The sequence below is a fragment of the Bemisia tabaci genome, chromosome 4 (genome assembly GCF_918797505.1).
Source record: "Bemisia tabaci chromosome 4, PGI_BMITA_v3".
NCBI classification, from domain to species: domain Eukaryota; kingdom Metazoa; phylum Arthropoda; class Insecta; order Hemiptera; family Aleyrodidae; genus Bemisia; species Bemisia tabaci.
Genome location: NC_092796.1, coordinates 39,350,435 through 39,373,390, shown reverse-complemented (window position 1 = coordinate 39,373,390; position 22,956 = coordinate 39,350,435). Strand labels below are relative to the sequence as shown.

At 35.8% G+C, this 22,956-nt stretch overlaps 2 protein-coding genes across 2 annotated transcripts; one reads left to right on the top strand and one right to left on the bottom strand.

Moving 5' to 3' along the window:
- Window positions 1-5: 5 nt before the first annotated feature.
- On the top strand, window positions 6-6,555 carry LOC109031521 (uncharacterized). Its single transcript, XM_019043078.2, has 3 exons — window positions 6-1,899; window positions 4,498-4,989; window positions 6,412-6,555. The coding sequence occupies exons 1-3, from the start codon at window positions 1,830-1,832 to the stop codon at window positions 6,489-6,491; spliced, it is 642 nt and encodes a 213-aa protein (XP_018898623.2). The 5' UTR covers window positions 6-1,829; the 3' UTR covers window positions 6,492-6,555.
- LOC109031520 (centromere protein I) lies at window positions 6,482-22,573 on the bottom strand. The gene is made up of 15 exons (XM_019043076.2): window positions 22,348-22,573; window positions 21,482-21,565; window positions 19,901-20,035; window positions 18,600-18,838; window positions 18,041-18,180; window positions 16,715-16,955; window positions 15,728-15,825; window positions 13,933-14,087; window positions 13,015-13,212; window positions 12,439-12,545; window positions 11,926-12,126; window positions 9,969-10,093; window positions 9,176-9,293; window positions 7,801-7,947; window positions 6,482-6,885 (listed from the first exon to the last, which is right to left on the bottom strand). Exons 2-15 carry the CDS (start codon window positions 21,552-21,554, stop codon window positions 6,808-6,810), a joined length of 2,055 nt encoding a protein of 684 aa, XP_018898621.1. The 5' UTR covers window positions 21,555-21,565; window positions 22,348-22,573; the 3' UTR covers window positions 6,482-6,807.
- Window positions 22,574-22,956: the final 383 nt, after the last annotated feature.

The window sequence follows — 22,956 nt, the reverse complement described above, 5'->3', positions numbered from 1 at the left end:
CTTCCAGGTATTTTTTCAGATTTTTCTACACCTAATTAGTAAGGAAAACCCACAGATTAGTCCAGATCGCTAACGTCCAATATAGCTAATGCTTAGAAAGCGTGAGTAATTTTGCTACAGGTTAGACAACTTTAGAAAATTGATGGCACTATCAGTAGTGAAAGATTTTGACCGGAGCGAGAGAAATTTCCTCTTGAATCTGATTATAAAGCTTTAATAAAGTATAAATAGTAATGTGTAATAATGGTTTTTGATCAAATACAATTTTATCAAGTACTGTCATGCTAAGTATTCTGTTTCAATATTCTTACAACAGTTGGTAGCAAATTAACTGCTCTCATGGGGGCCTGGCGGGAATTCAAAACTAGGAACCAAAAGTCTCATTTTGCTAGGATTTTGCATTAATTTTCGGTTTCTAAGGCTTTAAACTTCAAAAATATGATATATTGTAATCTGGCGGTGAAGATCGATTCATCCAGAATAGATGAGAGATAGACATTCCAAATTAAGGGGTAAAGTGCTGCATCTTTTAATCTGGAAATATTGAACCACATAGATTCTACTGAGAAACTAATTCTTGAATTCTTCGGAACATTTCATCTCACAAAAATCTGTAAAAGAAGAGTTCTCCCGCCAAAAATCTGCTGAAAATAGCCAAAATTTCAGTTTTGGTTCCTAGTTTTAAATGCCCATGGATTTTCCCGCCAAATGGCTTTCACAAAACTACTCACGCTCTTCCGCCGATGTTAGCGATCTGGACGAATCTGTGGGAAAACCTGTTTAGAAAATTCCAAAAATTGGACCCGGTTGAAACAATACTTAGAGCAGTCTCTGATGACTTAGCCAGGTGGGGAAAGAGTGTTTGCTGATTGGCTGAACTTAGCTTCAGGCCTTCATTGCCTTGTTATAAGTACATCAACTCTACTGTCGGCCTCGGATTGGTTCGATTTTGATGAGCTTTTTCTCCCCTTGGAAATGGTTTTTTGAACTTTTTATGAACTTTTTGATTTATTCATGGGATTTGAAACGTTCAACCATTAAATGTAAAACATCAAAGCTGTATGATAACCCTACAAGAATTCCTTGTCTTATTTCTTCTGTCAAAAGGTTGCATTACTTTTGCAATACTTGTGGTTTTCTTCAGGGGGGATCTGTTACTGCATCACAATGCACTGATAAATGTATTGGGTATATTGAAAAATATTGTGTAATTTAAGCTTCCTGTCTAATTTTCTCGGATTATTTTGTGGTGTCTTTCCTTCTTATTAATTCTGTGATGGCAGGCGATTTTCATTTAATTTTGATTATTTATTTGCATTGATTCTGAAGTGTAGAGAAACTCCCTGTAGTCCTCATCATGCATGGTTGGTTGGTTAAAACATTAATTTTTAGGTGCTTTAACAATGCATCGGTCATTAAAACCTTAAAAATAGAGATCAATAGAAATGTGCCAAAAATTAAAAAGAAAAGGAAAGAATAAATTATGCTCAACAATAGAAAAATGAAAAAATAAGAGTGGCATTGAAAGATTTTCAAATTAGGAAGATAGAAACAATTCAACAAAAAATTCTAAGCCAATATTTTGATTAAAGAAAAAACTCTAAATTGTGTGACGCTTACAGTATTGAATAGGTATTGAATCCTTGCATGAAGATTGCATCTTGTAAACATTCGGAGATGCAGCTTATATATTGAAACCATGGGAACCCTCTGTAGAGGGTTCTCATGGTGCTCTCTGAGAGCTCAATTAATTTAAGTTATCTGTTTGATCCCGTCGAAACAATTCTTGAGAGCAAAGCATAAGTCACTTAATATTGAGAAATTCTATCATGAACGTCATCCAATTTGATGTTGAGGAAACGACAGGGAAAATCTTAGACTCTGTCACACATTCCACAGGTAAGTAAGGTTAGAATTTCTGTCGAGCATTGTAAGTGAAAGAAGGCTACTTGGAGGATAGGGTAATAACCTATTCTTTTGGGCTCACTAGCAAACCCGGGAATAGCCAAAGTTTCTATTATTATTTCTATTCTGGGCAAAGCTTGAACATTTACAGAATATAATCATCATGGTCTTTCCCAAGTGAAAAACATTACCTCATGTGGTACAGGAAACTTGGAAAAACCGAAATAAACAAAATTAAACCTACAAGAGAGGCAGGATTGCATACAGCTTTTGACCGGAGGGTATGTCTACTCACAAAATGGAAACAGGAAATTTCCTTTCATTAATTCCGTCAGTTTTCATTGCGTGAAAATATGACTTGCGCAACATTTTTAATGTTGCAATGAATTCGGCTCCCTTTTGATGCATTGTGCCCAAACCCAAATAAGAGTCATTAATGAGTTGAAGTTTATGATCTTCTGTCATAGTGGTCTTGAAGCAAAAAAAAAAAAAAATACGACGAAAATGTACCTCAAAACGGTTTGTAGGGGGTGAGTCTATGGTACCTACATGTCTTATAACATTGTGAAAAATTAAAATCTTAGCTGATCCTAATTTTGAGGTATCACGATTTGAAATGTTTACAGTAAATGCAAGTTTTCTACTGATTTTGATCTGCTTTTTTACTCATTTGTCCATTGAATCGAATACAAACCCTCTCGTTAGATGCAAACCACCTATCATACTCTTTTTTTTACAACTGAACAACTCGCCTTCCGTTGCGTCTGCAGCAATTGTTGTTACGAATATGTTGTGCGTGCTGATTTCAGCCCATTACATACTCGACTCTTTGAAGGCGTTTTATGTGCGCAAGTAGCGCAGTCTGTCGGAGAACAAACGAAGTAGGGATTGAGTGATTTATTCAATCTCACTTCTGTTGTTCTCCAACAGACTGCGCTACTTGCGCACATAAAACGCCTTCAGAGAGTCAAGTATGTAATGAGCTGAGATCAGCACGCACAACACATTCGTAACAACAATTGCTGCAGACGCAACAGAAGGCGAATTGTTCAGTTATAAAAAAAGAGAATGATAGGTAGTCTGCATCTATCGAGAGGGTAAGTGTTCGATGTAATGGACAAATAAGTAAAAAAGCGGATCAATATCAGTGGAAAACTTGCAAATAATGTGAAAATTTCAAATCGTTGTATATCGAGATGAGGATCAGCCAAGATTTCGATTTTTCGCGATTTTAAGTCCACACGTACCACACTTACCTCCTGCAAACCGTTTTGGAGCACATTTTCGTCGCATTTTTGTTTTTTGCTTCAAGACCACTGTGCAGTGCTGGTAGGATTTAGTGTAATTGACCAATTTTTTCTCTCATTTAATGACAATCTAGTCCCCGAAGTATAATATTTCGAAGTCCAAAGTGCAAAACCACATATCTTTATTGTGATGTTTCAAAATTTCTGCTCCCATTTTATTTTTTTGAAGAAAGAAAGGCCAATTTCATGCTTGCAATCTATACAGAAAATAGAGCTTTCAAAGAAGAAAAATTGACAAAGTTTTCAAGAAATTCTGTTGACTAGCTTTTCAAAGATCTAATGGAGTATGACGGGAAGTTTGCAACGCCGCAAACGGTGATACGTAGTTTCGCATGTTGGTCATCGATTAGTATGTTATTAAGGAGAAGGAATTTATCTGCTGACGAAGCTTTAGGCAAACACATACTTGAAAAGGGTCGGTAATAAACTATAATGGACCACTAGACAAGGTACGAATCTCAGCATTCTGATACATGTTTTACAAACCAAAATTTCACGTAGAACACGATGCGCACAACGCAAATTACCGAAATCAACTCCTTACAAAGATATTTAATGATTCCTGATGCGTAAATTCAAACCATCCGCTCATTAAAACTCAATGCTCTGCGTGTTTCACATCGCGCGCTAAACGTTATCATGACTGTCTCTGCGATGTAAAAATCTGGCAACCTTAATCTTGACGCTTTGGCTCAGTTACAGCAAATTGCTTATAATTTGAACAACACATGGTGGAAAATGAACATCGCTCGATTGAGAAGCTTGCTGAAACCGTTGTAGTGCGCGATTTGACTCACGTACAGCTTTGAGCTTCTTGTGAGCGGGCAGTTCAAACTCCTCGTAACCAATGTGAAATAAAAACGTCAATATCTTCGTTAGGAGTTGGTTTCAGTAATTTTCGTTGTGCGATTCGTGGCTTACGTTAAATTCTGGTTAAGAGACATGTATCAGATTGCTTGAATTCTTACCTTCTCTAGTAGTCCATTGTTTTTTTAAAAAAAATCTTTGTTAATAAGTCACCTATACCGCGGGGGGGGGGGGGGGGGGGGGGGTCGGATTTTCATTCTTAGGACACTAGGTTTTCTTTGTTATAGTTGTTTTTTCTGAAAATTACGATCAGAGAGAATTTATCTATGAAAATTTTATAACAAGGCGGCCTTTCAGCTCTGCTGAAGGGAGGAACCAGCACGAACCACCTTCACTAAATTCGAAGGTGCTGGAGGTATTTCGGATTTCCATTCTCCTATAATCCATGCTCTACCCACTGATTGCTCATATCTTTTAGGTGGACCAGGAGGCTGTATCTTTATAACAACTCATGAGCAATACCGCGAGGTCAGAAAAAACATGGGATCCGGCGTGATGGCGCCTAACATTTCGTTTGGATACCAGCTAAATAATCCTTCCAAAATCGAAAAATGTTTGGGACTAGAGACTATTGAACATTTGAACAGGAAAGTTGCTGAAGTTAAGAGGGAACAGCGGTCTGTCTGTACTTCAACAGGAAATCTTGACGTTTATTGCAAGCAAAAGACGCAAAAAATATACAATCCTCTTAAAAATTATAAACAAATGAAGCCAGAATCTACTAAAAGTTTGAACGGAAAGGATGGTAACGTCAAGATAGAGAGGCGGTCTATCTGTACATCAACAGGAGATCTTGACACTCATTGCAAGCAAGAAACACAGGACAAAGCAAAACGCACAAAGCCGAAAGTAAAACCTAAACCGGCCCTGAAGAGGAAGATCATTCTCAAGACTCGGTCAACTCAAACAGGCAATTGCAAATCGACGATGAAACTCCCAAACCGTGTATTTCGGTTTCATTCTCATTCCAGACTTCCTCTCATACTTTAGTTTTTAAATGGAGAACTACTCAATGTCAATTCTTGAAAACGCCCATGATTATTCTTCTCTATGTGCAGCAAAATCTGAAAAAACTTCAAGGAAACTTCAAAAGAACGATGTTACTTTGTTCTCCTTTAAAAAAACAAAATAGGAGCGGGGATTTTCAAACATGGTGTCTAGAATTCTTAGCCATGCTTATTGCCTGATTTTCCCCTGATTTTCAGGAGCTTATTCCCTCATAAGGAAATCAAAGTTTTCTCCTACTTTGCTGGGATTTCCTTGGGAAAAACGATGCAACCCTCTTGAGTACCAATTATTAATATCAATTTTTTTTCATCTTCCAACGGATTCTTCAGCGCTGTACATTTAAACTTTTATTTCCGAAAGCGTTCTTGATGTTTATATTATGTGGTCAATAGAGATTCTCTATTATTCTGATGATTTGAAGGTGAAAATATGTTACTTAAGAGGTCATCAATGGCGGCTCAGGTGTAATAACATAAATCTTAATAACAATAGGTACTTTCTAAATTTCTGTAGCACAAATTATTTTTCTCCACAAACAAACTCAGTATGTATTACGCTTTCATAAATGTTTGGCAAATGACTATAATAAGAAGATAACCTTCAGAAAATTCAAATGAGGTTAAAGCGAGAAAGTAACCTCAAAGCAGTAGAGGAAGAAATTCCCAGCTTCTGGAACAGATTCCCTGAAATTTTTCAATCCCACATGGCTCACGGATTTCCCTGGTCTAAACACCATTTTTTTAGATATCGCAAACAAGATACGTGGTTTGGGAGTTTCACCGTTGCAATCAATTTTTTCCAACGAAGCATACCTGCTGTCACAAGTTTCATCTGAGTAATTTTAAAAAATGACAAATGAGGAGCAGCTCTGTCTAATTTTTCAGGGTCTTTAGGTTGCGGTGCAGCTGGATTGTTATCTGCGTTTTGACCCTGCCCATGCAGATGAGGTAAATCAACCCTTGAAATGCAGACCTCACCCGACTCTGTCCCTCACCTCTTACTTTTTATAGCAAGGACTAAATCACATAGTATTTTTTATGTTATTAAAATAAGAGCATCTTAAAATTTTTGCAAACGTAGAGTCATACTTTACTGCAAGATTTTCCCATTATGATAATCAGAATTTCTACTTTTAACCCACTTGCACCCTAGAAAGATGCATTAAATTCCACTGACTGATTATTCAAAAAGAGAGATGTGATTGTTTCATAACTTAAAAAATGAAACTAAGCAACAATGAAACTAAGTTCTCGAATAATTAATTTAAGGCCCTGCACTTTAAAAATTGTTCATGAGTCTTTAAAATTGTCTGTTTTAATTCCAGAAATAAGCATGGGAGCAGCGAAGAGTAAAACTCATCCTAAGTCAACTTCAAAGAAATGCAAGAAAAAAAGTGAACGTTGAAAACAAATTATTCATGTGCAAATTTGACAATGATTTTATTTAAAAAATAAAAGAAAAGAGTCGTTACTGACGTGTCTAATATTCATTATTACATTATTAAAATTCTATTATTAATAAACTCTATTTAACAAACATAAGAACTGGAAGATAAGAGAGCAAAGCAATTTTTAACCTTCCAGTGTTGTACTCACACTAGGCACAACAATCTCCATTTTTTCCCCGATACATTGACCTTAGATTTTCAATTCTAAGAGAAAAATTGATGATTCTACTGAGAGAAATTTTTAAAATTGAGAGAAAATACCTAATTATCAGCTCATACATTGTTGCTTTGGCACAGAGACAGAAGCTCGTAAAGATCTTTGGCGTATATTTCGAAAACCTCCAGCCCATTCTGCAAAAGAAGAGGTAAAAGTGTCATGGTAAAATTTGCAACAAAAGACTTAACTACAAATTACAAAAAGGTACTACAAATGGAGCGAAAGTCAATGGGGTAGGTTGGACATGATGTTGACACTTAAAAAGCTTACGCCTCTGATAATTTGAACGTAAAAATTTAAAAGTGGCTCTACAGTTTTTTTGCACAATTTTTCTTGTGAAATACCTGTTAAAATTTACAGTGTTACGAAGTTAACTTCAAAATTTGCAGCTTCGGTCAAAATAATAATGTCCAACCTATCCTGAAAGCTTGTTCTATTGTGCCCTGTATGGAATCAAAGGCACTGACCCCTGGCCTTCAAGAGAGGCTTCTTGCCCCCAATGAATGATTCAAGCACATATTATGTTTTCTCCATAAGTTCTTACCATCTCTACGGAAGTTTAAGTGGCTGTCAAAACTCTATGAACACTATCTTGGATTGATTACAGCTGTTTCTTTCATAATTTCAGCAGAGGATGCATAGTGCTGGTCATGGAAAAGTCTCATATTTGCTGACTATTTAGACACGCAATCCTACCTCCAGCAACTGAGGTGAAAAAAAGGTGCTAGGAAATTGCTTTGCTGTTATCAGAGCAGACTCAAAGAGTTCAAAACCTCATGAGTGTGCATAGATCATTGATGATCCTTAGTTCTTGCGGTAATCATCTTACGAGTACACCCACATCAAGAACCAAAATTTTTGGAGGGATCTTTTTAACTTGCCTCAATCCTCCTAAAATCACTGGGGATTCGTTAATTCTCAACTAAATGAGCTCATTTTGGTCTTGTTCAGCGTTTGATAACCCTCCACCTGCTTTTTTTCTTAACTCAATATCTATGTACAACATAATATAATATATTAAATACTTACAGAAATAATTATATACTTACAAAATCCTTAGTAGCCTCAAATGTCTGAGATGACTCCTTTAAATAATGGAAATGTGGGATCAGCATTGGAGGATGTGCTAACGCTTCATCGACATTGACAGGCACTAAATCTCTCACATTGTTATCAATCAGCTTTGTTTTTGAGGCCTATCAACATAAAACATTTATGACATAAATTACTGTCAAAATAAATCTAATTTAAGGGGCCTGCTCACTGGGAGGGCGTTAACTGGAATAAGCTAATGTATTTAATTTCGGATATGTTGCGAAAAAGACTAGATTTAAAAAGATTGCTGCATGATACTAGTACACGGAGAAAAATTTCTAGGAGATGTCTCTGTGCAAATTATTTGATAAATTTTTAAATTATTTGTTTGACTATTATGACATTCTTTTCATTTGTATTGCCTGAACAAGTCTAAATTATTTCTCTTCACGAGTCCATACAAAAGGAGAAATGATAGAACATGTTGAGCAAACGGTCATCTTAGTAAGAGTAAGAATACTTTGACTAAAAAATTAGCGACTCTAGATTCGTTGCAAATTCATAGGTATCTCAACAGCCAAGACACTGTCTGTCTGCTCTCACTGCCTAGACAGAGTTGCACAGAATTCAAAGAATGAATTCCTTTGACAAATTCTGGTAAAATTCCCTGACAATTCAAAACATGCTGGATGGTTAAAAAGATATAATTTGAAATGGTTTTTAGGCAAAATTTGTTCCGTGAAATGTCAAACGCATACTAGAAAGCAAATAAAAATGACTTAACGATTTTTCCCTGACACTTTTGTCATTTTCCCTGACATTTCCACGTTTTCCCTGACTCTTTAAAATTCCTTGACATTTGCCAATATTCTCTGACTAAGGTAATCCTTCTATAAAGATGCACCATTGGCATTTTAGCACAAAAAACGCCTCACAAAGTCAAGTCAAACTAAAGGTACGAAAATTCGAAATTTGCGATAAACTTAACATAACTTTGAGAACCAAATTTTACTGTTCCTATCTGTCATGAGCAAGGCTTGATATTGTCTGAAATGGTTTGCACTTTATTCTTCAAAATGATGAGCGTTCTGTGTCGAAAACTGCAATTCTGACAATGGAATCTAACTTGGCGAAAAAGTATTATACTGAACAAACTTTCTCTTGGTACGTAGATTCCTTTATCCATGGACAATTACGATGAGACCAAAATTTGTTAAAAGGAATTATCACAAATTTTTGGCTCATTTGGAGACAACATATGTGCAATTAGTTTTCTTATGCAGGCAAGTGCTCTTTAGGATAAGCCCGAAATTAAGGTTCTTCATTCTAAAATGTAGTCGAGTTGGAGATAAATTTTCGAAAGGTAGGGATCAGAAAACATTTGTATACCTTGCACTTAGTGAGAGTGTAATAAATGTCCTTGACGTTTGATTCAATTACTTTTGATTGTTGAGCAAAATCTTTTGCTAAGACTTCAAGATCCGTATTTTCAAGAGTTTTCCTGTAACTGAAGATGCAACATACAAAAAATTAAAGTCAGTCACACTTTAAATGACGTAATGTAATACTGTAAATGGGGGTGTTTTGCCAGATGTTACCACTTGATAGCACTCATAAACTGACTCCATAGGCCTTCTCTTTATAGTCAGTTTCTTGCAGTGATTTAGTTTTGTTCACAGCCCTGGGCCCAGATTCCTTCAGCTGCAGTTTACAAATTGAGGGAACGAGACCTCAGAACCAGTGGAATCAGCAAATCAGAGAGGAAACATATGAATCACAGGTGGCTTGAGCTGGTCAAACCAGGAAAGGCCAGTTAAAAAAATCATGGCCTGGTGATTCGAATTATTTATCACATCAGAGCTACCTACTACATGGATGCAATGGAATCCCAAAGTGTTGACAGACAGAGAGTGCACAAGTGCATGAAAAGAGGTGGATTTCATTGGTAAATAAAAATTATCAAGTGAGCTAAGTATAAAGATATTCTCGATTAGAAAATCAGAAAAATATATGCATTATGGGGAAAGACTGGGTCTCGGACAATAACGGTTTTTGCCCCGGGTATCATCTTCATTTAGGTTGTATTTAAAACTAAGACATACGTTCACAGTCATTGTTGACTGAGCAAAGACAACCATTGCCTGCAAATAAATAAATAAATAGATATATATGCCAATCTTACCCCAATAGAAGTTTCGCGGCTCTGTTGAGAAGCTCAAGAGTATTGCTGAGTAAAGACTGATGTACTAAAAACGATGGAATAACAGTCATTGTTCCTAACTGGTATTCCACTTCAAGTTCATGCACCTGGAAAAACGCGTTGTCAAAATGTACCGTAGATAGAAAGTGAAAAAAGAGACACATGAAACAACTGGCAACTTAGACTCATTTTTTAGGAGGGCGGAGAGAAAATGAGATTCTAAAGATATTTACCTTTAAATAAACGTAGAAAAATTGGCAGTTTCTTCTTCACAGTAAGTTCATAATCAGGGGTATAAAAAAGACCGACTCATGAGGTCAATGAGCAGGAGCGCTATTTGGTTTTGGAATCGGGCCGGAAAAAGAAAGAGGCAAGGATAAAAAAGGCGGGAAAATTGTCAGAGGGAGTTTGCAAGATGCACGTTGGCCGTTTCCAAAGTGAGAAGTTGAGCAAAAAAAAAAACCTCGTCATTTATTTACCTGGCACTGCAATAATCTGAAATGACGCCCCGTCAATCAAACATGAGATCCAAAAGATTGGAGAGAGTAATACTAAAAATGGAGGATAATTCTTCCACAGAATAAGGGAGGTTTGACAGATGTGGTATGAAAAATGAAGAGTTTTACAGCAAGAAGGGGTATTGATAAGGGCTGCTTGATCTGGGCCAACCGTGTATTACCTCAACTCTACGATTTGTTGCAGAATGGAGGTCTGCATTTTACAGAATATATCATGATTTCGTCATTTCTAGTCTCTTTTTGGGTCTTGTATTGGCCTAAATGGTCGTGAACACCAGTTTCGATAAAATGCGAGTTAAGTGGGTTTGCGATCAAACGCCGAAAAATCCGCATTTTCTGTCAGAGTTGGCCTTCAGACTCATGTTTACGCCAGTATTAAATTTAAAATGATACCAAACATTACTGAACCATGAAGCATTCCATAAAATATAGACCTTCAATGAGTTAGGGATGTCGATACTTATCCGATACTTGCAAAGTATCGATACTTTCGATCGATACTTAACGATACTCGGCATCGATACTCCACGATATCGATACCATGCAGTATCGATGCCAAGACCCCAGTATCGACGGTATCGATACTTAATCTGATTTGGCCATGAAGAAGGCCTCTTTTTCTTTTTTAAAAAATTCTCTCCCCGCTATTTCACCTTCATGATGCACTGTGACAAACGACGGAGTAATCAAGTTTCTCAAGATGATTATACTTCAATAAAAATGGTAAAAGCTCAGTTCGATAACTGTAGTTAAGGGCTCAAAATAGTTGACTAAGGACGCGAACAGGGCTTTTTCGAGAGAGGCGTAAATCTGGCGGAATTTAACGGCCGACAGACATATGCACACTCAGAATCACGGCATAATTCAGAAATAGTATCGATGGTATCGATACCTCATAAGTATCGATACTTCAGCTCGATGATCGATACCGGTATCGATGCTTAGAGTCGATACCAGTATCGATACCGAGTATCGATACTTCCCTGAGTATCGACATCCCTACAATGAGTGAAAATTTTTTAGTTGAGGAAATTCAGCTGAGGTGGGGTGGGCTTAAAAACGACCCTTATAGATATACTTCCTTTGGAAACAATATGGGGAGTTTTGGCAACATTTTTTAGGACTAAAAGCTAGTCCGGCCAGTATAACAAGTCAAATCAAACAAATGACTGACGTCTTGCATTTGTTTTGCTTCTTCCTTCGAAGATAAGGAGTATTCTCAATTGAAAAAATGTAAAAACTTTATTAATTTCACCTGCAACTTCAAGACGATTAAAAAATAGTAATATTTGACTCAGTGAGATTTTTTAATGTCTTTCCTCATGTTTAATTACCACTGTTTCAAAATGCCTTTAATGGCTTATCTTTCGAAGAAATACCTGAAAAACTTAAATTATTTCTCAAGATTAGTTGCCAATTACCTGCTCATAGAAGTCATAAACTGCGTTGAGTAAAACGATATCACCAGGTTCTTGCAGGAGTGCTATTACGATAATTTCTTCTACGAATTCAATAACATTTAAAATTACACTTTGGGGTTCTGAAATCCACATTGGCGCTGATGTTTCCGGTAGAAAAAGATACGGCACATTTTTTTGGTGTCTTCCTAGAGTGTGCTTAATCTGGGGGGAAAAATACATACAGTTGTAAAAGTAAACCATGAATAAAACCACTATCATCTAAAAATGTATCGTAGAATAACAGAGGGCTTTTTGTTCCAATAGAGACAAATATATTTGTCTCTTGTCTTTACCGACCAAAATATTTTTCATTGTTCATTTTTTTTTTTGAAAATACCTACAAAATTTTGCGGTGATGCATTGATAACGACTGTGCAGACCATAAATTTACTTCGCATTTTTGTGGTCACTGATTTATCAGGATAGCCATAAGAGACAACAGATAAAAAATACTCATTGAAGAATAATTCTTACCATATTTGTAAAAAGGTCAATTAAACACTGAAGTATTTGGCACTTGAAATCAACAGGGGTTGTCAAAAACAAATTGAACAAGGGCCCAAGGCAAGATCGAGCCAGCTCTGGAAAAAAAAGAAAGAAAAAACCTGATGTTAGTTCAATTGTCATTGAAACTGAAATTCTGTCATGGAACCTACTAATCTATGATCTATTGAATAAAGAGGTAATGTTGCCCTGCCAAACTTTACAGTTATTCAAATAAAAATGTGACAAATATATTTATACTTCAGTTCTGAGCTCAATGAAAATTCGACAAAAAATTCCACAAAATTTGGTGAAAATCTTACCAAAATTTAAAGTTCATTTTTAAAATCTTCTGAAAATTAGATAATACACTCTTCGGATAGGAATTCATTTCCTGAGGATCTGGTCATCTAATATTCAAATAATAATCCCAAAATATAATTGTGATATTAATTCCAGTTAAATCCAAACACAGTTCTTAATTGAAGCGAATTTGCTATGTGCAATGTGCACATTGAAATGGTGTATGTATTCTTCTTGGACGGATGTCAATGAAAAAGGACAAACCTTCATAGGAGTCAAAAGTAATCCATGAAATTAATTTGAGGATGAGAGGTCGATAATCAAGACCATTCCAGAACAGAAGATATGAGCGTAAAAATTGTGATACAACTGACAGGCCCTGCTGCATGAATGTTACGCACCGAACCAACAATTTGAGAAGGACCTTCACATCTTCTGAAGATGCTTGCTTCAGAATAATGTCTGAAATTAGAAAATTAAGACAATTTTGTGATTATCTTGGGATAAAATCCACAAAAACGTTGTTCCTACTTTCTATGAAATTCTATGGGTAAATTCATTTTTGATGAGGAACTGTTATTGAACTTGAATTTTCTGTGATTTTTCCAAATACAAGGCTAGAAGTGTCCTTTAAAAAAAACTGTTTAAAGTCATGAACGAAATGGAACTGTAAAGCTTCCACAAACAATTACTCAGGAGCTAAGCATTGACTGGCTGTCCATGTAACTTAGACAAATCTTAAAAGACTTTCTAGACGCCTGTGGAACAATACAATCTTCTTCAAGGCCTAGCAATGTGATTACAATTTTTATATTTTTAATAGGGTTTTCAATAACAAAAAAGAAGGGGTAAAATGACTGATTTCCTATAAAATTCTTTCTGGTAGTCGTATAAAAATTTAGATATAGAAAAAAGTAGACCTATTGGAAAAATCTTGTCTTTTTTGTAGAAATCTGGAAAATTTATGAGTAAACATTATTTCTGCAACTTACCCATGTTTTCCAGCCTACTGCTATTAGCAGACAATGTTATCAACTATTGAATTAGTGGTAAGTACAATTTTTTTTTTTTTTAATCACCACAAAAGATTTAGTCTACCTATACAGGAGCTGACAAGAATAGAAAATGACCAAAAACAATAAAGGAATGAAATCTGACTGTGAATAGTTTACGAATACTTACGGTTACGTAAACTCCAATACAGGGTGTGTGCAAAGCGTTGCTGCAATTGTTCTTGGCCAAAAGCAAGCACAAAAAGACCATACTCTGTTCGCAAAAGAGAGATGGCATTATCTGGAATAATAAGGAGATTCCAATTCCTACCGAGTTCTTCAAAACTGTAATAAATTGAATGCAGGACTGATTAATACTTAGAGAACTTTTTACATATCTACACAGTGAAAATAGTTTGCATCAAAGACTTAAGACGGTCAATTGGTTAGCCTAACTTTTTTGTGTCCCACATCTGCCAGTTTAGGGCTGAAACACACCTTCGTTGTAGAAGCCTACTGGCAGGTGTGGTAATATCAGTTGACCTACCTATCTTGTGTCTCTGACCAAAACTTTTTTTCCTGTATATTTATTGGTTTGCTTCCTTCAGCAATGCCAACTCACCACAATTTCAAAACCCAAATTAGAATATATGCATACATATACATTATAAAACAATAAATTTATGAAACTTACATGTATCAGCACATCGTCATTACAAGTTCAGGATCTTAAACCATTAGATTACTCTGTTAAGATTTTAATATCAAACAATGCCGGTCAAATTTTGGTCTAAGGTGTATGGGCAATGTCATATTCTTTGAGGGTTGTATTCGCTAACACTAAATAATTGATAAAAATTGATAATTGAAAAAATGAATTTGTCTCCAATGATTAATCCGCTTCACTCATTTCATTTTTTTTCAAAAAAAAAAAAAAAAAATCTGATATTTACTTCATTAATTCTTGTCATCTCTGACTGAAATAATTTGTGGCCAGTGAATTCATGGTCATTTAATATTTCTGGTTTGATATCTATACTATAAGCTCCAAGACCTCCTAATTTTGCGTAACTGGTAACGCTTAGTTCCAGCGTCCTACCGGGCCGATTTTTATGATTTTTGCGGCTATCGACGGGCAATTGTCTCTAGATAAGCCAACTCTTTTCAGATTTTCAAAATATGGCCCAGGTTTTGTTATATTACGTGGTAAAGTTGCGAATTCTCCCATTTAAACAATGTAAATTTATACTTTTTGTCATAGTTCGTTTGAGCGTTCTACCGGGCCGATTTCTATGATTTTTGCGTAAATCGACAGGTAATAGGCCCTAGATGAGCCCTCTCTAATCAGATTTTGGAAATAGGACCCAGGTTTTTTTAAAATCACGTTATAAAGTTGAGCGAATTTACGGAATGCTCCGGGACTGCTACCGCTATGGGCGGGAGGATGCGCAGTAGTCGAGGAGGTTGCGCAGTAGCTGTGTAGCCTGCGCATCAACTCTATACTTATCTACACAAGTTTCACGGCGTATCATCCAACTGAGCGGTAGCCGAGTCGTCTAAGACATCGGACGCGTCCTCTATGTTCACGGTGTGGGTTCGATTCCCGATTCCTGACTCTCTTAATTGGTATCTGAACATCAATGTTCGTTATTTTACTGCAATATTTCATCAAGCAGTCATTCCAAAACGCGTCCTTTTGACTTCAAAAAAAATTTTTTTTCTTTATTCATCAAAACCAAAAATTATTTCATTCTAAAAGTAAAGTATACCTCATATCGTAATTTTTTAGGGGAGAAATAAAATTAACACTGATAGAAGGGTAAAAATAGGGCCGCAAAGCGGCTCATTGATGGCGCGGAGCGCCTTCAGGAGGTTGGGCTGCGTAGCGGCCAGGGGGCGTAGCCCCCTAGTAATCTCATGTAATTACTTGATGACATTTGTAAAAAAATAAAATTCGAAAATTAAAAAAAATGAAGTATAAGTACCTGGATATATCTGAGATTTTGATTCTCTTGTTCCAGCTTTCTGGCTTGTAAGCAGCTCTTGAGAATGCTTGAGCTGTTAAAGTATCTATCTGTTGGCGCTGTGGAAAGAAAATAGAAAATACCATTGATAAATGGAAAGAAAATTCTAAAATATTGATTCTACTTGGATTTCACTTTCCATCAAATTTCTTTAAAACCCTCAAGATCACAACTGATCTAGCATATCAGTCAGCTTCTAGAAATGATCGATTATCTATTCAAATCTTCCGACTTTAATGCTTCCAAAGGACCCTTCAAATAGAATCATGGGATTCCGTGTCAGTCAAATTTTGTAATTATTTGATAAAATTTTCCTTACGACCTACTGAGTACAATACACTTTAAAAATCAAACTTCCTACGTATGCAGTTATTTTGAGAAAAACAGAGTTAAATAATGAATCTTTCAGCATTTTTCAATGCAATAACTAGTAAAAACGTCGCAACATCAACCTGTTGATCAAGAAGAGCTCTGCTTTTCTTGCTAGGTGGAAAGGTAAGACAGAAAAAGGAACCTGCTTCGAATTAACGGTTTCGCTGATCTGACACAGCAACAGTGCGACACCTCCATAAGAAAATGCGAGTGAAAATGGCAAAAAATTCATTATTCAGCCTTGCTTTTCTCAAAATCAGTGTATCGAAAGTTTGGTATTTCAAGCTTGTCATGATACATTGAAATTTGCAGGTCAAAAAACAAAGCTTTGAGAAAAAGCTTGTTAATATTCCAGGTGTCATGTTCAGGGAATTATACTGTAACTTTTCACCCTTTTTTGACATAATAAAGACTGAACCACTGAAGAGAATTTCCTAACAGAATCTAAAATTCCGATTTTTTCCCCCTCATTGGAAACAATGTATCTATATTCTAGCATTCAAATTGAACAATATTATTTATCGTAATATTTCTGATGATGAATGTTGTTTGAAAAAATGCAGCCTTTATTTGTACCTTGTTTCTATCATTCATATATACACTGATGTTTTTGTTAACAGTGAGATCCTGGTCCAACTCTTCTTCCCACTGGTTGGAAAAGGGAATGTCAAGACAATCTAAAACACTTTCACCGGTGATGCGTTGTCTCGCAGTTTGCATTGGCTCATAGAACTTATTTTTGTCTAATAGCGCAGTGAGGCCTGCTCTATTCTTCACTTCAAAAGGCACTAGGTCTGGTCTCACCGTTTTTATAAACCTTTAAAGGAAGAAAAAACAGAACAAAAAATAACTACCGCGGCGGGTTTGATAAAAAATGTAACTTGCTGAATTTTCATAACAAGACAATAAAAAAATTTCACTTTTCATCAAACTGAAGAAACTTGATCTTTTCTTCCTCTGGAGCATAAAAAGGTAATAAATTAGCATTTTGAAGCCATTTCTCAGTTGATTTCAATTTGAAAAGTCAATAGTATTGATGAAAAATAAAGTGAAGAGGCAACATTGATAATTATAAAAAACAACCATTATTTTAATTATCATTAAAAAGGATGATTGGGGGGTATGAGAGAGAGCAGTTGTTCTTGTAGAATGTTTTTGAATAATGATACCTAGGATTTTAGTCAGTATAAAAGTATTAATTGCTTCAGGAGCCTAACAATCACTGGTAAGTGTCTTGGCAAAAAACTAGACTGCTTACTTTTTTTTAAACTGAGGTATCCTTAATTGAAATAATTTTACCTTCAACCGTAAGAGACAAAGATAATAATGGGGCAAAGGCAAAGAACTCTAACAGAGTTGAAGAACAGTTTTTTTGCGTAAAGTTATGTGAAAAAAACCAAAAAATTAATAATGAGTTCAAGACATCATTTCTATGAAGAGAAAAAGCTAATCAAAATCCAACCAATCAGTAGTCAACAGTCCAGTAGACACTGATAGCTGGGCGATGCCTGAAACTGAGGTCAGCCAATCAGAATATGTTGTTTCCCTGCTTGGCTGGGCCATCAGAGCTCACCAAAATTATCATTTTAAACAAGTCCAATTTTTGGAATTTTCTAAACCAGCTTACTTTATTTAGTGTTAAAAAAACCTAAAAAATTCCTGGAAGCTTGGTTCACTCTATATTGTCAGAAAGTGAATTAAAAATGATGGTTACTTCTGACCCATTAACACAATCTTTCACAGCCTATTGCTGTGACACTTCTCCTGTAAGACCTCTTGATATTCTTTCATTTTAAAATTTATCAGAATTGATCAACACTTTGTGAAGTAACGCGCCGACAAGTTTAAGTATGGGTGGATTTAATTGATCACTAACTTTGAAAAAATTGAAAATGGACTAACCTCAGAAGATAAGTAAAGTGCATTGGTGGTGTCTTGGCTTTGGTACATTTTTCCTGGAGCGCTAGAAGCATGTCAATATGAGACTCCATAAAATAATCACATTCTGCTATGAGCGAAATAACACTACACACAGCCTTGCTCTGTAACATTAAATTAATTTCGTCTCAGTTTAAATCATTGCGCAATTTTAGCATGAAAAAAAGTCAATGTTTTCATAAAATCGATGCCAAGTTGTGTTTGATGTTGTCAAGCATTATTATTCATCGACAATAGAGCATTTAAAAAGTTTTATGGGCCAACTTGGGTAAGGATAAATAGTTGATAAAAACAAGAGGCAGTTGACATTTATGCCATGTTCAAACTATCAAAACTTGCTTAATTTTGGTGAAAAAAATTTGATACTGGTCTCAATGAGCTCCATTGATTGCTTAGGAAGTATCTTAATTACGGCGCCAGTCCTGGTAATTTTTAGACACTCGATATACAAATGACCAGTTTTGAGACAAAATGAAATTTGTACTTTCAGCATACCATTAGGCCCTGGCACTAACTGACTTACCAGGTTGAATTTCTTGATGATAAAAAATATGCTGAGGAAGTAAGTTTGTAAGAAATCCTTTTCAATCAAGCCATTCAAAATGCCGCTGGCGAACCATTGAAGCAAGACATTGCACTTGGGTGCTTGTGAGTCATCCCAGCAATGTTGTAGAAGCCACCGTAGCATTACATCAACCACATTTTCTGACATTTTTTGCTCAGGTATTAAGGATTCCAGTAAGAATGAAAAATGTCTGAATTCTGCAGACAAATAATGAATACAAATGTTACAAAGGTCCTACTCTCTAAATGGTGCTCCTAGAGGGTGTAAAGATTTGAGGTTTAATTTATTAAACTAATGTGAGATTCAGGGAGAAACAGCATGTGAGAGAATTTTGGACGTGACCAGTGATACAATCACAATTCCCAAAAAATTTTACAAACAATTCATTAGGTTAATCATAAAGATAAATTAGAAAGATTGAAGATGCGGTAGTGCTTGTTTCCAATGATAAGTTTTTTATACATGTTATGATCTTTTACAACATCTGGGGACTTATCCTGAAATAGCCAAAGGGTGACAAAATTTGGATTATAAACATTTGGTGTTTGGTGGGATAAGCTAAAAAATTAATGCAAACTACTGGCTCTTGCACCTAGAAATGAGGGAGGCTTACTAAAAGTGGTGCTTAAAATATTAGTTCACCTCCCTTGTCTCGAGTATCTTTGCCCTTTAAGAAATTCAATGTTCAATGATGGCCAGGTACAGACTCTTCACCGCTTTAAAGAATTTTTAATAACTATAAAATACTAGATTGGCAAGTCAAGATGAATAAAAATATTCTGAAAAACAAACATTATACAACACAAGATATTGTAATGTTTTAGGGATCAAATTGTCAAATTCATCAGAAATAAAATAAAAAAAATATAACACTTTAAAACAACCATTTTTTCAAAAAAATACGACCACAAAACCAATAAAAAATGTTTAGTCCATATTAAAAAATAGCTTGTGGGGAAAATATCTACCCATTACAGCAATACTGATTGGAAGTTATGATTTCAAAAAATAAATAAACATTATGAACTGATATAAATAACAATAGATTGTTATCGGCAATATTAGATGTGGTGATTTAAAAAGCATTAAACTTGAGGTTTTCTTCACTTTGAAAAAAAATGAAACTTAAATATTGCAATTTTAAATGATTTTCATAAAATTAAGACCAAAATGAATAATGTGGCAATATTATACGACTTCATATGATTACGTATGACCTGTAGACACCTTGATTGTCAGATTAACTGAGACAAACTTACCTAAATTAGGATCTGTAAGAACTCGTGCAATTTCCAGCAGATCATTTTCATCCAGCCCTGCCACCCTTGCAAGCTCGACCAATCCTTCACAGCTGTTACTGAAAGCTGTGTAGCTACCAATTTTATCTTTACCAGCTGGAAAAAAGAAACCATCAGAATTTAAAATGAGACACCAGAAAACTTTCTTAGGTACATGAAAGCCTTGTGTATCTGATCTAAGATGGAAGTTGGGGTGGTCCTATGACAAAAATGTTGGATAGATAATGATCTAACTGAGCCCTTGCGACAAGACGTAAAGCAGTAAAGTAGTATTGAAGGTTCCAATGAAAAGTTACTCGCACTGCTTTCATATAAGACAATAATTTAAATTTTGCCCACTTAAGCGAGAGGATAAATAAATTATAAAATAAAAAAAGAAAACCAAAAATTAAAATTCTTGTTTTTCAATATTTATGCATACTTACCTCCAACAATTTTCATACTTTTCTTTCCTGTACCGTTTTTTTTTTTGAGACGTCGTATTGATGGTGAAACTATCAGACCATGTATCTCAATTGCAATGTTTTAAAACACTGCAGCCTCCCCTCCCATTTTATTTATTTGAAAGAGAACAGATGAATATCATATGTTCCCCCCATTTATCCTCCCCTCCCATTTTATTTATTTGAAAGAGAACATATGAATATCATTCATTGCAATTTTCACAGAGTTTCCTTTGTGTGGAGAAGAAAAATCATGGAAGTTTTCAAGAACTTAAATTTAGTAGTTTTCCATTTAAAAAAATAAAGTATGACAGGAAGTCTACAACATCGCAATCCGAGATACGTGGTCTGGTAGTTTCACCGTCGATATATCAGAAAGGAGAAAAATATTTTAAAAAGTGTAAAGCTGAACTGTTTAAGCTAGTATTTAACAGAGTTCATATGCTTTTCTTACTACTTGGATTCATTCATGACCTATACCATAGGCAATTGGCCCTCTTTTACATACTGTATAAAATAAAATAAAAATATGGTTGGATAATGGAAAAACAAACCCGAATAGAATTGTCCACAGGAAATTTATAGCATCATTGGACCAAGTTAATATTAAATGAGAAGGGAAAACAGTCTTTTGGCTCTACTGAAAAGTAGGCATCTTACAGATACGTTGAGTCAAACTTTGGCCATCGATATGCTTTCTTGAGAAGATTTGACACCACTGTTTTTACAGCCAAGCCTTTGTTTGCAAGTCAATGCAACGCTACAAGATATGCTGCAATCACACGCTGAATTTAGCAGCTGAATGTGGAAGTCAACAGTCATCGCCCAAGGGCTGAAATTTCGCAAATTTGAGTTATTTTCATCCAGGTGTGTATCAAATCTACTTGAATAGTTCAGACAAATCCAACATTAGTCCGATGGTTGATGAGAATCCTTGCTGAATTATGCGCGTCACGCGCAAAATTCAGGCATTGGGCCGATGACTTCCACATTCAAGCCAAATTCAGCGTGTGATTGCAGCAATAGATAGGATTTGTTGAAGCCAAGTCCAAAATTAATATAAATAAAATAGTAAAATTTTGAAGCCTTGCAAACTTACACAAGATATTATCCAAATATCGGATGGAGCTTCTCTTTTTCTCCTCCAGCAACGCGATGTCATAGTCTTCCATGATTAGTTTACCTGGAAAAATTGAATTTCATTAATTTCTTTTTATGAACCCTTTCACTGCTAAATTAGAGCAGCATTCCCTGAGCTGAATATACTTGCAGTAGTAAAAACTATTCCTGAGAACTATTTCTAAGTGTGCTCCCATTTGAGACTTCATTTTTTAACTTTTTAGTCCTAAACATAACCCTAACATTGTGGTATAGTTAACAAGAGTATCATGGAAAAAGACTCGCACATGTACAATTATTGTCCCACATCTCCCATAGAAAATTCACGAGAGAGTGCAAAAACATTCACTATCCAACCAGTGTGTTCTTGAATCACTTAAAACAGACACAGATATGGTGCAAACCAGAAAAATTTGAATGTCACATAAGAAAGAAAAAAAACTAAAGAGCAGAGTAGAGTGAGGGAGAAAAATGACCAAAATCGATCTACTGATAAAGGAGAACCCTTAGGCACCTTAGAACCCCCCATGCTCAGAAACACGGACACCCATCACAAATCTCTGCAACTTAGGAGAGTCTTAAACAAGCGATTAAGCTTTTAAATTCTATGGATTGGCGTGAACGCGCAATGAGCATCTCCATAGAATGATGATGATAAGGCTGCGCCTGCTCCACCTTAATAATTTGTCTGTTTGTGAGCTACACACTGCCAAGGCTACCTACTTCTTTATTGGAAGTATTAAATAGATCAGTACTCAGGTGCAGGGCAATGCAATGTTAAAACTTCATTCTTAGAATAATCTTTAATGGTGCAATAGGTAAACAAATTGTCCATCGAGTAGGTACCTGCAGAGATCAGGGTGAGTCCAAGGGATGAAAAAAGATTTGAAAGCAGTGCTGTTAGACGATATGAATTACAAGTCAAATAGAGCGAGATGATTTGTTAATATCACTTGAAATGGTAACTACACCGAAAAGAAAAATAAAATTTAATCTCATGACTACGCGTTGTGTCTTGTCCGAAACTTTTGTATGTAAACAAACTGAAGCAAAATTTCCCGCCAATCAACCTAACCTCTGTCAACGGTTGTTGACCGTTGAATGTGGGCAGTTTTCTTTCTGGTGATTGTTGTCGAGCGGGGCATTTTTGTATTGATGAGAGGGGAAGGAGAGGGACGACAAATCGAGTTACGGCGGGAGGGGAGCTAAAACCTCTCAAACCCCTCCCTTCTAAATGCGGCGCGGCGCGCGGCCACAGCCGTCTCGGGTCTCGGCTGGTCTCGCCGCACAGAGTTCCAGAAAAACTATTTTCATACATTCAACATTTACAACATCAATGGGGAAAGCCAGAACGGCAGTTTTCATGAGACGGTGCTCGTTTTATAAAAACAAAAGAAAGTTAATATTCCACTGCCGCGAGCTTTTTCCGATACGCTTTGTGCTGTAAGCTCTGAA